At 41.5% G+C, this 15,887-nt stretch overlaps 2 protein-coding genes across 4 annotated transcripts; one reads left to right on the plus strand and one right to left on the minus strand.

Annotated features, from left to right (window-relative positions):
* The first annotated feature begins 3,377 nt into the window (after positions 1 to 3,377).
* chgb (chromogranin B) lies at positions 3,378 to 8,679 on the plus strand. 2 transcript variants are annotated; one of them, XM_058614048.1, is made up of 7 exons: positions 3,378 to 3,628; positions 4,163 to 4,209; positions 4,322 to 4,412; positions 4,900 to 6,820; positions 7,115 to 7,202; positions 7,327 to 7,437; positions 8,321 to 8,679. In XM_058614048.1, the coding sequence occupies exons 1-7, from the start codon at positions 3,580 to 3,582 to the stop codon at positions 8,399 to 8,401; spliced, it is 2,388 nt and encodes a 795-aa protein (XP_058470031.1). In that variant the 5' UTR covers positions 3,378 to 3,579; the 3' UTR covers positions 8,402 to 8,679. The 2 variants fall into 2 exon arrangements, with proteins under 2 accessions (XP_058470031.1, XP_058470032.1); XM_058614049.1 differs by lacking the exon at positions 7,327 to 7,437 and having other exon boundaries at positions 3,384 to 3,628; positions 8,321 to 8,676.
* Positions 8,680 to 8,722: 43 nt separating this feature from the next.
* On the minus strand, positions 8,723 to 14,180 carry trmt6 (tRNA methyltransferase 6 non-catalytic subunit). 2 transcript variants are annotated; one of them, XM_058614052.1, is made up of 12 exons: positions 13,875 to 14,178; positions 13,499 to 13,629; positions 12,872 to 12,981; positions 12,226 to 12,317; positions 12,050 to 12,133; positions 11,831 to 11,955; positions 11,579 to 11,749; positions 11,112 to 11,281; positions 10,860 to 10,924; positions 10,129 to 10,231; positions 9,683 to 9,769; positions 8,723 to 9,274 (listed from the first exon to the last, which is right to left on the minus strand). In XM_058614052.1, the coding sequence occupies exons 1-12, from the start codon at positions 13,979 to 13,981 to the stop codon at positions 9,113 to 9,115; spliced, it is 1,407 nt and encodes a 468-aa protein (XP_058470035.1). In that variant the 5' UTR covers positions 13,982 to 14,178; the 3' UTR covers positions 8,723 to 9,112. The 2 variants fall into 2 exon arrangements, with proteins under 2 accessions (XP_058470035.1, XP_058470033.1); XM_058614050.1 differs by having other exon boundaries at positions 11,579 to 11,955; positions 13,875 to 14,180.
* Between the last annotated feature and the right edge of the window lie 1,707 nt (positions 14,181 to 15,887).

Raw genomic sequence — 15,887 nt, forward strand, 5'->3', positions numbered from 1 at the left:
AATGTGTTCATAATCTTAATGCTCAACAGCATCTGTGCCTCTGTGATTTGTGCGGATATATATGACATACTGTGTTTGACATTACGGTTCTTTAGTTAGCATGCTGACAAGGTTGTGGGTTAGATTCCCGGCTCTGCTAGTCTATGTGTCAAGACACTTAACCCCACTTTGCTCCTGAGTCAGAGAAAATGCGCTGTATGAATGGGGATTAATGGCAAAAACTGTATTCTAAAGCAGCTGTGAGTGGTCATCAAGACTAGAAGAGCTCTATATAAATACAAACCATTTAACATTTGTTGCTCTTTGGTTTTCTACATAGGACTGTTTGGATAGAAACTAAAATACTGGACAATTATTCATAATGTTTAATGTTTATTGTTTACAGCTGCAGTATGTCATTTAGTTGTTATTTTTTTCCTTTGTTTGGTGTTTGTGAACAACAATTATGTAACATTATTTATATGCTGTATCGTTCATCTGAAATCAGGCTGTGTCAAGAAATACCAGCAAACACTTTGGGGGAGCGTTTAGATGTAAACACTGGCAGAGCAGGGGCGGGTGGGAGTAAGAAGCATTTATCCTGTCAAACTGCTGAATGAGCAGCTTTTTTGAACAGCAGAATTCACTTTTTCAGACTTTTCAGTTTTCAGTCGAACCCTGACCTATTCTTGCTTTATTAGCACGATGTTGCTGTTGCCTCTGCCTGCCATGAAATCAACTATTACTTCCTGTGTGCAGCACAGGAAAGTTGATGGCTCTAAATTAAGATTAAAAAAACCCACAGTTGAGTGGAGCTGATGTGCTTAAAATTGTAAACTCGTCAATGGCTTGACTCGAACGGACATTTGCTTATATTAAAAATGTACACACTGTAGTTTTAAATGACTACATTAGTTTTAAGTTTTTAAAACAGTGAAGTCTGCTTCCCAATTTGTGTTGGTGGTGTTGTTTGGATACGAATTTAGAAACATATTTCAATTCGGACAAGGATTGATGTTTGTTAATTAGTGAGAATTGCACTTAAGATGGTGTATGAATGGTGCTAACAGCTCCTGAAAAATTTCAAAATGTCTGGCAATAATTGTACAGAACACTGACTAGACACACACATAGAAAAAAAGTGTGAGTGCATTTGACTTGCTCCCCCCTCTGTTGTTGAAATATCATCAAAGTCTCTCGGTAGTTTTGAGCCAAACATGAACCTCGCCCCCCAACTAAAGATCAAGGCCCAGCTGAAGCTTTTATGTAATGCACTGCATTGTTGTCATCACAAGCCACTCGCCTTTGTCCATGCATGTAAATTGCCTTGATGAAAGGGGTGGCGTTTTTTTTTTTATCGTGGACAGGGACTGATCTGTCGGCCGTGCTCTCAATCTGAACGCACTGAGCGTTTTTCCCTTTAAACCCCCTTCTGCTGCCTTTAAGCCCCTATATCTTCATGGCTCACTAAAATATTAATCAGGCCCGGAGCAATAACAGTAACGGCCACAAAAACACACACGGTGACACATGTGAGTGCCACTACACACAGAGGAAGGAACTTGTATAATTTAGTGGTTCAGTGCCTTTGATATCCAGTGGCTGGATGGCTACAGTGGATTACTGAGCCTCAGTCACAGACACGACTTTGACACTGCAGAGCACCGTGAATCTTCCCCCTCCTCCTCCTCCTCCTCCTGCTGCTGCTGTTGCTGTCTCCCACTGCACAAAGACCATGGGAAATAGAAAAGGTGCCCTACTATCATTCACACAACAGTCCATAAGCTCACTGACTGAATGATGACTGCTGGGATGTTCAATTCGCTCGCTGACATAATTGTTTTATGCTCTGAGAAGTAATTATTTCAGCTGCCACAATGGAGGCTGTCCCGCCTGCAGTAACAAAGATAGTCAGTAAAGCAGTCCTATTGGCACAAGGAGACACACACATGAGAGAGCAGATATGGGAAAGCAGTACATTCTCGTTTTGCTTGCAGCTGTTGCAGTTTCTAAGCTCGTGGTTTCCAAGACATAATTACATTTTGAAAGTGCTTTGCCGTAAATTAAGGTTAGTGCTTGTTTTGAAAACATCCAATGAAAAAAAAAAAAAAAAGTTGCTTTACACACATCTCATTGTTGTATGGTTCATACCGGTCACTGTTTGACCTGTTTCGTGTTTGTTTCTGAATGAAAGTGTTTATGCAGGACAAGAACAAACTGCTGTACAGAGAGACAAATATCATACAAAGTGCCAAAAGAGAAAAGGCCACTAGTTGTCAGTTTGAATGTCCTGAGCTACACTGAGCTGAGTCAACTGCGTTTTTTCTGTCAGCATTTTTTTTTTCTTTGCCTCTGCACATGTCAGCTCAACCCAGTCTGAGGCTTGTTATGAGCACAGCAGCCATCACTGAGTAAGACACTGTTCATACGCATAGCCTAGTTTTGTGGAACTTGATGTGGGAATTAAAATAGAAATTTGAAGGTCTGTCCTTCCAAGGGTTTGCTTATGCTGCTCAGTAATTTCACTAAATGTAACCGGAGCACCAACAGCGAAAAGGTGGTCTTGTCCATGTCATTTACGCGATAACCCCAACATATATTGATCCAAGTCTCGGGTAACTAGTTTTCCTCTGTTGACGCTGAAGCTTATGGTTGTCCCTGAGGAAGTGGATGGGATGTGCTGAAAGTTGAATGAATTACTGAGAGAAGCAGACATTTGGGCTTAATTGTGACTCAGCATTGGTCCTTGATTTTATTGTGTATGTCTACTTTTATTCAGTTTAATATATGCACATTAGCCCGCAGGTTTTAAAATGGGGCAGCATTGCAGAATTAAAGCAGTATTACATAACTTCAGCAAAAGACTGTTGCACTAAACAGCAGATAGATAGATAGATAGATAGATAGATAGATAGATAGATAGTCTCAGTCCCTGAGTGAAGAGAAAATAAGTTTATTCCACATAATAAATCTTACATCATGAATTTCAATGGAGGAATAACTGAGCTGCATCAAATAATAAAAATAGCATGACTAACCTTCACAAAGGGTTATGGTGCCAGATAACACACATGGGTGCACGAGTCTTCTTATGTGTGTGTGTGTGTGTCTTGTGGTATTAAAAACACAAACATGCCACGGCAACTGATGTGTAATAATTAGTGACACAAGAGTTCAGAGGAAAACAAAACTCAAATTTTGACAAAAAAAAGGTCTTAATCACTGGACATTTATTTGTATTGTCCTGCAAACCTGTTTGTGTGAAACTCTCACCTGAACGAGGCCTGACACTAAGGACATTAGTGAATCGCTTGTCACCTAATGTCGACATCAAAATTTCACTCAGGTCACTCCTTTTCTGTGCAGGTCTAATGAGTCATGACATGAGAGGAGCCTGGAGCGTTCCTCCCACACAGCTCCAGCCCACTGCTCTCCTTATTTCAGGAGGCTCCTCTGCTCCAGTCTTCAGAGCAGCAAGCGCACACTCAGCGCAGCTCACTCTGCACTTCCTGCTGCTGCCACTGCCGCTGCCACTGCGGGGAGACCCGCCGCTCCTTCACATTTCTTGTGAATTGCTGGATTTACATTCATCTCTTTAAGATGAGACTTCTTCTCATCGCCGCTGCTGTGGTTGCAGTCCTGTTGACAGGTAAGTGAAAGTGTGCTGCTTTTCCTCTTGAAGAGAGCTACAGGAGTAACTTAGTGGGTTCAGTTCAGGACCATGGACAGAGACACAGATGACTCCTACACTCGACTGCATGCAAACTGTTTATTTCTGTTCTTGTAGCTTTATACGCACTTACAAAATATGATGTTACCAGAGCATTTCACAGCAACATTTTTACATTAAATAATATATTTGACATAATAGTATATATTACATGCAAATGATGTCCCATATATAGTTTTATATGGTCTTGGAATCTTCATACAGTGACTGTGAGTGCAGATACATAACTAACAGCTGTTGCCCCTTCACTGAGCACAATCTATAGTCTCTTTTTTTATTACACGGGCTAAATGTGTGCCAGTTCTTTATGATATGAGGCTGTTTGTGGGGAGAATTTTTTCACAGGGAAAAGAGAAAATGGATCTCCGTTACCACATCGTTGATCACTGTTTCTCTCCCAGCAAAAAAAGAAAGAAATAAAAATCACACAAATAATTTTTTGTCTTTTTGCAGAAAATCTAGCACTTCCAGTGGGGAAAGAAGGACAGAGAGAGGATGTGGTATGCTTCTCTAATACAGTCTGATAACTACAGTATATTATACTATAATATGATACTTTCTATGCAGCCTCAATAATACACATTTTGTGAATTCTTTGGGTGGGTTTTGTAGGTAACACGATGCTTGGTTGAAGTCCTGTCCAAAGCTCTCACCAAACCGGACTCTCGGCTGGATCAGGAATGCAAAGATCTTCTCCAAACAGGTCTATATACTGCATATCTTTACAATTGTTTTTTTTAAGTTATTATCAATTTTCATTCAAAATATTTATATGGTGAAGTGTTACACTGATTGTAGCCTATAATAATTCCCGTAACCAAGCTATTACCTGCATATTACTGTAAAATAACACAGTATTACTGCAATATGATGTCCTTACACTATTACCATTTCAATTGCCAAGTTTTAAATTACATAATTAGTATGTTGTTATTTTACTGCAAAGTGTTACCCTATTTAAAAGTGTTATATATAGCCTTTGTTGTATCCATTTGCATTTAAGGAGAAATGGTGAAATAAAATACAATTTCCACTCATTTGGAGAACAACACAACACAAAATTCTCTTTAAATATGAAAAAACATTTTCACCAAATAAATATGGACTGAAATTAAATGACAAATCAATCACAACTTGTCCCTATAGTGAAACTTTAGATATTTTCTGATCTTCACTTTGCTCTGTCACAGGTGTTAAACATGCCCCGCTGGACAAGAAGAGCGGGGAAGGTATGGTGATGCATGAAGAGGTGGTCAAAGTTCATCCAGAGGACACTGAGGCAAAGACAACTGATGTCAAAGACATTGAGGCACTCTTACAATCCGTGGCAGAGAAGAGAGAAACGCCTGAAGATGAGCGTAACCAAGAATCCTGGAGTCTGGGTGATGAGAAGGAGAAACAATACGGAAATGAAGAGGAAGAAGTGCGGGAGAAGAGAGCTAACTGGAGGCCTGGAAGACATTACCAAAGAAACCACAAGCGTGATGAAGAAGAAGACAATGAGCGCAGTCAGGAAAGTTGGGGGATGTTTGACAAGAGATCAGAGGAAGAGGTGGATGAGGAGGGAGAAGAAGGTGGTGAAAGGGAGAAAAGGAAATGGAGGGCTGGAAGACACTACCAAAAACAACACAAACGAGATGAGGAACCTTTAGGAGACGAGGGGGAGGAACCAGAGGAGGAACGTAGCCAAGAGTCCTGGGATGTGGACAAGAGGCATGGGAGAGAGGAAGAGGAAGAAAGAAACAAGCCCATATGGAAACCCACACACCCTTACCACCACAAGACAAAACTCCTCAAACGTGGTGATGAGCCATCTGAGGAAGACGGAAATGAGGATCGTAGCCAGGAATCTTGGGGTCTTGATGATGAAAGAGACAAGAGAAACTGGAGGCCAGGCAGACACCACCAGAGGAGAACAAGACGGGATGAGGAGCTCTCAGAAGAAGCTAGGGAAGAAGCTAGGGAAGAACCCGATGAAGAACGCAGCCAAGAGTACTGGGACTTTGACACTGGAAGGTACAAGAGAAAGTGGAGGCCCGGCAGACACCACCAGAGGAGAGAAAAACGTGATGAGGAGCTCTCAGAAGAAGCTAGGGAAGACCCCGATGAAGAACGCAGCCAAGAGCAGTTGGACTTTGACACTGGAAGGTACAAGAGAAAATGGAGGCCAGGCAGACACCACCAGAGGAGAGAAAAACGTGATGAGGAGCTCTCAGAAGAAGCTAGGGAAGACCCCGATGAAGAACGCAGCCAAGAGCACTGGGACTTTGACACTGGAAGGTACAAGAGAAAGTGGAGGCCAGGCAGACACCACCAGAGGAGAGAAAAACGTGATGAGGAGCTCTCAGAAGAAGCTAGGGAAGACCCCGATCAAGAACGCAGCCAAGAGCACTGGGACTTTGACACTGGAAGGTACAAGAGAAAGTGGAGGCCAGGCAGACACCACCAGAGGAGAGAAAAACGTGATGAGGAGCTCTCAGAAGAAGCTAGGGAAGACCCCGATGAAGAACGCAGCCAAGAGCACTGGGACTTTGACACTGGAAGGTACAAGAGAAAGTGGAGGCCAGGCAGACACCACCAGAGGAGAGAAAAACGTGATGAGGAGCTCTCAGAAGAAGCTAGGGAAGACCCCGATGAAGAACGCAGCCAAGAGTACTGGGACATTGACACTGGAAGGTACAAGAGAAAGTGGAGGCCCGGCAGACACCACCAGAGGAGAGAAAAACGTGATGAGGAGCTCTCAGAAGAAGCTAGGGAAGACCCCGATGAAGAACGTAGCCAAGAGTACTGGGACATTGACACTGGAAGGTACAAGAGAAAGTGGAGGCCCGGCAGACACCACCAGAGGAGAGAAAAACGTGATGAGGAGCTCTCAGAGGACAGGCAGGAAGACGGTGATGGAGAACGTAGTCAGGAGTCCTGGGGGCTTGATAAAAGACACGACAAAGAAGAGGGAGAAGTTGAGAAGCGCATATGGAAACCAACCCACAGATACCACCACAAAAAGAAGTATCACAAGCGTGGTGGAGGCTCATCAGAGGAGGAGGAAGAACAGAGAGCTGTTTCAGAGGAAGATGAAGATACAGCAAAGGACAGGGATGAAGCTCTGAGGTACTTTTTTTTTTTTTTTTTTAATCTTTCATCACATGTAACAACTTCTATGTCTATGCCTCATATCTAAGAGTGCAATAGCAGCCAAATCAAAATCACATTTTGCATGATAAAATTCACAAATCCCACATGCAGGGTTCATGAACTGACAGTTCTAGTAGCAGTACAGTTTGTGTACGCTGGTATGTGTTGTCTTTACCATGCTGCTCTCGAGTAATTGCCCCCTTTGGGACTATTGAAGTTGTTACAATTGACATGAATTTTAAAATGTGGTGGGGTTTTTTTTTTTTCCAGGTATCTGGCTGAGAAACGCAATCCTTGGATTTACAGAAGCTTCTACCATCCTGCCTGGTTTAAACGGGATTCTGCAAACTCAGACAAGGTGAGCATAATGAGATGGCTTCATCTTCCATCTGCATGCATGAATCTGACACAAGTACAAGCGCTACGTCTGTGCATGTTAGCGCGGTACACTTCAGACGTGTTGTGGTTCTGCCTGTGTTCAGATGGATGAACTGTCCAAGTTGTTGGGCTATAAGATAAACCAGCTGGCCAACCACTCTAATCAAGAGGAGGCAAATAGAAGCATGTACCAGAGAGAACTCAGCCCGCAGGAGGTGAACACTGCACGCACTCACTGCAAAAAAATGACCTTTATGACTGATGTGCTGTCATGTTCACTTGTTCACCAGAGCACTGAAGTCTAGGAAATACAAGACGACAGCTTCAGTAGATTTCAAATTTCCAACTGGTAATGAGAGATAATCCAAAATAGATTTAAATATGCATCAGTAAATGTAACTGAGAGCTTATACGTGTGAATGTTTCATAAAACTGGCTCCCGAACATTCACACTACAGCCATTTCCATAAACAATGGCCACCACAGTGTATATATTCAGCTGACCCAGTAAAGCCATTAAGCATGTACTCCTCCACCACTGGGGTGAAAGCAGCCAGGCTCATTATGGAAATCTCTGGTCTTTGTGGAGATGTCAGGATTTAACCTCGGAGCCACAGAGCATCAGTGAATATGCAACAGTGCAAATGCACATCCAGACCCCGTCCCTCGTGAGAATGTCCCAAATACATAATGGGAAAATGTTAACTTGTATGAAGTCACGAGCGATTTGCTTAACTCACTCCGACACATGTACTGTTGTGTTAATCAGATCTGGTTTTCTCTCAAGGGGCTTTTTCTACCAGCTGGTTTGTCTGTTTTTTATGATTTGCATTTACCAGCATTCATGACAGCCTACCTGAGTATTTTCATAATTCAGCCATTACAAGGGAAGCTAAAGCCCCCACCTCCCATTCATGGTTATTTATTATTTCAAGAGCAATGCAGCTAAAGGGATAAAGATATTTGTTTTACCCAAATTCTGTAGCAATCAAATGACCATTTGATTCAGATTTCTATTCCAAAAATGCAGATTGTTCTGGTGTTGCAACAAAACCCGCTTGCATTTAGTTTCCTGTGTTAATCCAATATGTTTTTCAGGATAAAGAGCTGGAAAACCTGGCTGCGATGGACATGGAGCTGCAGAAAATCGCATCCAAGTTGCATGACAACAGCGCATAAGCGAGGAGGGACGGCATTTTGAGACGCCATCAGTTCTGGATTACAGCCGGATGTCTTACCGCATGTCTGCTAATTTTGTGTGCTCACGTTGTAATGAAAAAATAAGACCCTGGAGCCTTGCCAAAAATATCAATACCAACTTATGTATCATTGTATTTGTGATATTTTGGTGTAGTTAACTTAAAATCAGCATGGGAATGGTTTTGATGTTCATACATGTAAAGAAACAATACAATTGAAAGCAGATTATTGAAATAATTGTGTTCTGAAGAGCTTGCTCAGTGTGTACTCAATAAAATGAGTTATTCTGGGACCAAAAAGATCTTTTGATGATTTTATTGATGGAAAAAATTATGTTAGCACATCTCTAATACTTGTTTTTAATTCTGCTGATAGACGTTGTCCACAGTGAAGCCAATTGGTCATCACAAATGACTTTCTAAATGAACAACAAAATTAAAAAATATTAAACTAGAATCTGTGGAGCATTAACTGAAAAAAAAGATTATTTCAGTGAGCTCAATGAGGTCAACAGCTTTGTTTCCTTCATCTGCACTGATCTGAATACACAAGGTTTGATGAATACAAACCGGACACTCTGTGGTGTCAAAAAAGTTCAGCAGAGAAGGAAGGTCAGCGCTGGAGGAAAAAACCCTACAGGCCGTTTGAAATGTGCCCTTAAAAAGACACAGTACTCGTGTGTTTGTTTGTTTATCCCTCAGTGTCTGTCAGTTTCTGTCTTTTTGCCGCTGGTTCCTCAACTCGCTGTGAGCCTGAAGGTTTGGCAGTGTCTGTGGCAACCGTTGTCCCTGAGAGGAGGTAGCCTCCACCCCCACTCATCAGCAGCAGAGGATGGGTCCTGTTAGGCAACACCTAAGGACCAGACAGAGAGATACAGTCAGGACACATTAACTCTGAAGGAAATAACACACTGGGGTCCCGAGGGGAAAGAAGTCTTTGGGTATGCAGACACTTCTCCCCCCTAGTTGTTGCAAAGGGGACAAAATACAGAGCGATGGGGAAAAAAAGGAATTGCTGTCTTAGCATTCCCAACTAATCATTGAGTTATGGCTATTAGCTGCACTTTGAGAGGTCACAGTGACTTGAATTTGTTTTATATTGTGATATAAAACAAATTAAGTGGCCATTTTCAGAAAGTGTAATAACAATTCCCTCCAGGCGTTCCTGAAATACCACATTAAAAAGAATGGGATATATATCTGGACAAATGGACAACCCTTAAATTAAAAAGCCTCTGGTCACGGCTCGTCACCACTTTACCTGATAATGCCTGAGCCAGGTGTCTGTGAGTCTGACGTTGACTGTACCACCATGTTCCTTGAGCTTTGTGAAACACTCGATAAGAGCCTGAAAAAGATTGACGAGGGAGAGGTGGAAAAAGAAGCATTAAAAGGAGGGCTGCAGTGCCAAAGAGTTACACACACACACACACACACACACACACAGAACGTTATCTTCTTAGCACAGTACGAAAGCACAGTAGTGGTAATCAGTGCAGGCGATGCGATAGGCATTGTAATAACTCCTCGGCTGTGACAGCGATGTCCGCTGCAGCAACGAAATGAGGACATTTTCCCACTGGAACTCCGAGCAATAAAAGCAGCTGATGAGAGACACGTCTACGGGAGCAAATTATCCTGACACGCCGAAAGACGTCAATAAGTGTTGTTGGATCTAGCAAATGCATCCAGTCGGGATGATCTTACCTCTCTGTACTGGGAGTAGATGACAAAAGGCCTGGAGGGAGCGAGGAATTTGAGCAGGCCCATTACGACAGAAGACGGGTGAAAGCGACTGGCGATTATCAACCTGTAATTAGAACGAAACAGATGATTAAGCAGATGTGTAGTCTGATATAAAAAACACCGTCAACGACAGACTGTAATTGGAAATGTTGACGTCTATGGCTTATTATCAGAAAACAAAAGGATTTAACACCTTCCTCTTTCTCCTTCTTTCTATAAAACGATGATGGTAAGTAAAAAAAGAGGCAGATTTAGGACAGACTGGAGAATCTATTGATGATTTAGCAGCTATGATGTAGAGGAGCGGTAAGTTAATAGGCTAACCAGATCAATAGCTGTTCATCTAGCTTGGGTCTCCCCCTCATAACACTTCATCCATTATAACAAAAGGGGCGATGAAGCAAATCCTTCATTTTATGTGACAGGAAACTGCAACCCAATCACTTTGTTCACCTTGTAAGGGCACAGAGTGAGAGTCCCTGGCATGAGCTCAGAGGAAATCATTTATCGTGACATTTATGGACAAAGCCATTGCTTTAATTATTATGAATCATTTTTTCATTCCTCCGTTTTAATTACTCTTGTGGACCGCATGGTGCAATTTAGAACTAGTGACAGAGAGTTGGAAGAGAGGAGCCAGAAAAGCTGTGAACAGAGAAAAAAGTGCGAGAGAAAACCAAAGCTGAACCAACCCGTCGGCATTTCTGCCTTCCAGCTGAGCGACAGCAGCTGCCAACTTCATCCGTTTCTCCTGAGCCTGAACAAACAAACAAAAAATTAAACAATGCACTGATCTAATTAAGACAATTCTCCATTCTAAATCTTCAAATGAGAATCACTAGTGTATATCTTTGTAATAACTAGAACTTCTTGATTATTAGAATAATAAAAAGGAACAAAGAATAATGTTCAAAGTGGGGTCAGTATATACTGATTGAACATACTTTGGCTTCTTTGCGTTTCTCCTTCTCTTTTTTCTCCTTCTCCACACGAGCTTCTTCAGCAGTGACAGTCTCCATGTTCGGATCTTCTGGACCGTCCTGCTGTTCACCAGCCTGTTCTGCCTTGGGCTGGTTCTGCTCCTTCTCTTTATCCTGGTCAGACTGTTTTTCAACTGGAAGTTTGAAGATATATCGATACATTTCAGTAACGTTTCACAGAATAAATAAACTTGTCTCTCATTTTTCTGAATTGCAGCCGTTTTATTTTCTGAATCAGCTGATTCATTTAGTCTATGTTTTGGTCCACAACTAGAAAAAGTTTTTACTTTTTACTTTTTTTCCACAAAAGTAAAAACTCATGAAAATCTTACTGGGTAAGTTTTAACCAGTAGCTACTCCATTTCACACACGCACACAAAGAATCATTAAAATATTTAAGATTTAAAAACAATCAAGCATGCAGGTCCTACCAGCACTCGAGTGTTTGTCTGTGGTGTCCAGCGTCCCTGCCAGCAGAGCGTTGACATGGCAGATGGGAAACTCATGCAGCGTATCGTGGAAATGTGCGGGGAAGCCAAAGCTCTCCATACCCGCCCGAACAGGACCACCTCCTGGGTACATCTGAATCACTGACCCGTAGCCTGAATGAAGAGGAAAGAGAGGCTGATTAATTATGCAGTGGGCAACAGCAAGGCTCTGCAAAGTTAACAGGACAAACGTACCTCCCATTCTCTCCATAACGGATCCTAACACAAGACCAGCACAAGTCTCAAACACCAAGACTTTGCTGCCAGCGTGGACATTTCCCAGAGTCAACATCTGGGCCAGTGTGTCATACCGCAGGTGGCTGCAACAAACACAAACATACACACTGTCCATTCAGATCGTTCTCATTACAAGAAAAATGTTCACACTTTCTGCTAACCCACGTGCTGACTCACCAGATCTTGCCTGGTTCCCGGCCATGGTACATCATAGCCAGGATGCGACAGGACGGTTTGAGAATCGTCACAGTATTTTCATACCTGGAAACAACCAAGAATACTAATTACACCACTATTCAATAATATTCCCACGTCTGCAGTAGTGTGTAGTCGTATAATCCGAAGTGACTCACTTCTTTTTTTTCTTCTTGATGTATTTATCCTGGGCATACTCCGTCTTATCTCTGAATGTGGAACTGTTGTCTATAAGCTGCTGAATGATTTCCTGTGGAGCACAAACACACACCATCTTTAGACTCAAGTATGTCTTCATTTTGTCTGGCCATTTAAGAGACAAGCGTCCAAGGACAGGACAAAAAGTGTCATGTTTCATTACATTAAGACAAAAAGCAACATATCTAATTTCAAGTATTTACGTGAAAAAGCAAAAGATTCACGCAACATGATTTCCATGTTATCGAAAATGTCTGTGATCTCAGTCACTTTTCAGATGTTCTACGTCTCCTGTTTCCTTCACCCTCTTCTTCTATGATGAACCACTGCTGAATTGAAAATGATAAAATAAACTCTTTACTCTTTAAAATACAGTCCCACTAGGCCTTTGAGCAGCAAACATTCTGACTGGTTTCAGCAGTAAAAGCACAGAGGTTGGTGATAACAGAGACATCGACTCTGTAAGAACAAGCCAAAATTCATAAAGACTATTCACACCTGTGTTTTTTCTATTGTGATCTATCAAAGTGTATACCAGCATTTATATACCCTGCAGTAATACAACACACTCCCCTGAAGTATATAATTTTAGGGTTACTGCTGTACCTGACCCTTCAGACCTTGCTCTTTGAGCGTCTCAATGTCATCCCTGGTCAGTTTCTGGGATTTCCCATCGTCGACAATATTCCTGTTGTCTGTGCCCGCCTCCTTTGCATCTGGAAACATAGATGACATTAACATCTTATTATTATCACCAATAAGGGAGCGAATACATCCACTGTATAATTTAAATGTATATGTGCTTGCTGTTTTCTACTAAAGGTCCAGTGTGCAACATTTAGGGAGGGTCATTGAAATTGAACAGACTATAGTAAAGTATTCACAGTATGCATAAGTTTATAAATGCTTTTAAATAACAATACTTTGGTTTTCAGTAGCTTTAATATGCACTTTAGGCAAAACTTGCTTTGCGGCGGTGCAATCTTATACTGTCATGTTTCGACATCAGCCCAAACAAACAATCCAGCCAGAGAATGAATTATGACGCAGAAGCTTATAATGTATAAAATAAGTTTGGCATCCTTTCTGGTATGCAGAGGCCACCGTAGTTCCCTGACACACTTTGATAAGGTAGGGCTGAGTGGAGCTCTCCATTTGTTTCAAATTGCACTCTCACCATAAGATGTCACTAACTCTTACACACTGGACCTTATACACCAGCAGGTTACACACCACTAGCGTCATCTGCGTTTTTTGGCTTCTGTGGCAGCAGATTTCCTCCAGACACAATATCAAATGTGGTGCTATACAGTTGACCCACAGCTTTGTCCAAGAAGATCCACTGTTTCTCAAAAATCACCTTCCTGTAAGTAAAACACAAAGAAGTAAAAGGGTCATGATGTTATTTCAATGCATGTGATGTAATTGTTGTAAGAAATATGATAAATTCTGGTTAAAAACACTGTTATTATCCATCACGTGACATGTCATTCAAGGTTTAGCTAAGACTGCATTAGCTTGGTTGAACTAGCTGGAGTTGTGATTGGTGGGGCAGAAAGTGAAGCTTGCTAATAGTAAGAGTCTGTATACATGGCTGTTGTTGACTTACTTCCCGAGCTGAATCTGCATAGCTTTGAAGATATCTCCTCGTTTTAACACGACGCAGTCTCCCACTTTGATTCTGTACTCAGAGTCCTCGTCCCCGTTGTCCGCCATGATGAGGCAGATAAAACAGCTCTTTTTGAGCTGTGAGGTGAAAGTCGTCTCCGGCTGCTGATTTAAAGTCACCGCTGACAAGACAAAGCTGGAACAAAGGCACTACAGTAACATGAAGTAAAAGCAAAACACGATGAATTATTATTACCACGTGCTAGCCTTCACTTCCCCTCTCAGCCTCAGTGCGACTAAACGATTACAGACAGTAAATTGTGCCGGGCTTCAACATAGTCGTCTGTGATTTGCTGGATAGGCGCGTCGCTGATTGTGATAGCCAATGGGAGCGAAACGCGATGACTCAGGCTACAATAGGAGATGTCAGAATCATCGATCGACCGGTGCTCTAGGGCTTAATCGGGGGACTGACTGCCAGTCAAGTTTTTAATAATAATTTTGGATTTTTCATTAGTTTTTATTTAGTTTTGACCTTTTTTTTAAAAAAAAGTTTTATTGCGTTTGCTAGATGTTACGACATAAATGTTTTATAAATATGTGTATAATTAATGATGTGCAAATGTGTACTAGAGTTGAGAATAATACCGTTTTTATTGTCCGACTGTGAAATTTACAGTCTTTTGAGCAACTTAATCCCAGCTTCAGTTCAAACACAACCTGTCAAACACATCCAGATGAAGCTTTACATGAGTTGACTGACAGTTTCTATTTGCTGCAGGTTGATCATATGACAGACAGACAGCTCACCTGGCAACCTGTCGCTTACCAAACAGAAAAACTGTTCTTGTACATTTAGACGGGGAAACTGATGCTGATATCAGTGTCCCATCTCTTGTATGCAATCCAAGAAGAGTGTCTCAGAGGGTTTATACATAAAATAATTATGACTAGAAAGTGCAAATTCTCTAGAGAGGGTTTATTTTAGTTTTTTGACAAACATGCATCTTCGTTTTTGGTCAAATTTGTATCAAGTCTACCTTTTTTTTGACATTTCTATTTGTTGTGTTTTCATGGTTGTTGTCTATGAAAAGTTCAGTGGAAAAACATCTTGACTGAATAATAAAGCCATCTGCTGACCATAGTTGAATCGGCCAACACAGCGTGTTTGCATTCAGTTCTGTATGATACTTTGTTGATTTTTGGGATTGGAAGCTCATCTGCAGTTAAACATTACCCATAATTCCCTTGCATATGCCAACACTGCTGGACTGCATCTCAGTACAGTTAACAGTTTTTCCGCACCCATACACAGTCAATTGTGTTCAAATGCAATTTGGCAGATGTTGGACCACGTCATCACTCAGCCTGGCTGAGTGCGCATCATTTCCCACTATGGGGCCACAATCTGGTCTTTTATAACTGGTTTTATATGGTGTGCCAACATTAAAACAGCCCACACTCAACATACAGCAGCACAGCATTGAGGCAGCTGATGGAGAGAAAGACTAGCATCCTACACAGCACACAAAATAACATAATTTTGCCGACTTGAAACCTGGGAGACGTCTTAAGTCACTGGAAAGTCTTGAGCAATTTTCAAATGGCTCCCAGTAACACACTTCGTTTTACCAACTTTTCCAAAGAAAACTTTTCATTTCTATTGATGTTTTATTAAACACTGCACAAACAGTGAATTGAAGCTTTAGTGTTGTCCCTTGTAAATCATTTAAGGTAAGAGCTTCTATCACATTAGTAAATGGGCATTAAGGTGTGAATGTGGGTTGAAATGTGTCAAAAAAGAGTTTGGTGGAGGATAATTTATAATTATTATACTTTCTGTTCTGGGTTTGGAACAGATGGTATGCCGTTACATTAAAAATACATAGTTTCAACCACACTGGAACATAGAAAAGCAGCCTCAGGTTTCCGGTTTCTCAGCTCTAAGAATGGTTTTCTCTAGAGGTTTAAGTGTTTCCAAAAAGCAGATTTTAAATCCCAATATTGATTAAAT

The sequence above is a fragment of the Solea solea genome, chromosome 17, assembly GCF_958295425.1.
Source record: "Solea solea chromosome 17, fSolSol10.1, whole genome shotgun sequence".
Classification (NCBI taxonomy): domain Eukaryota; kingdom Metazoa; phylum Chordata; class Actinopteri; order Pleuronectiformes; family Soleidae; genus Solea; species Solea solea.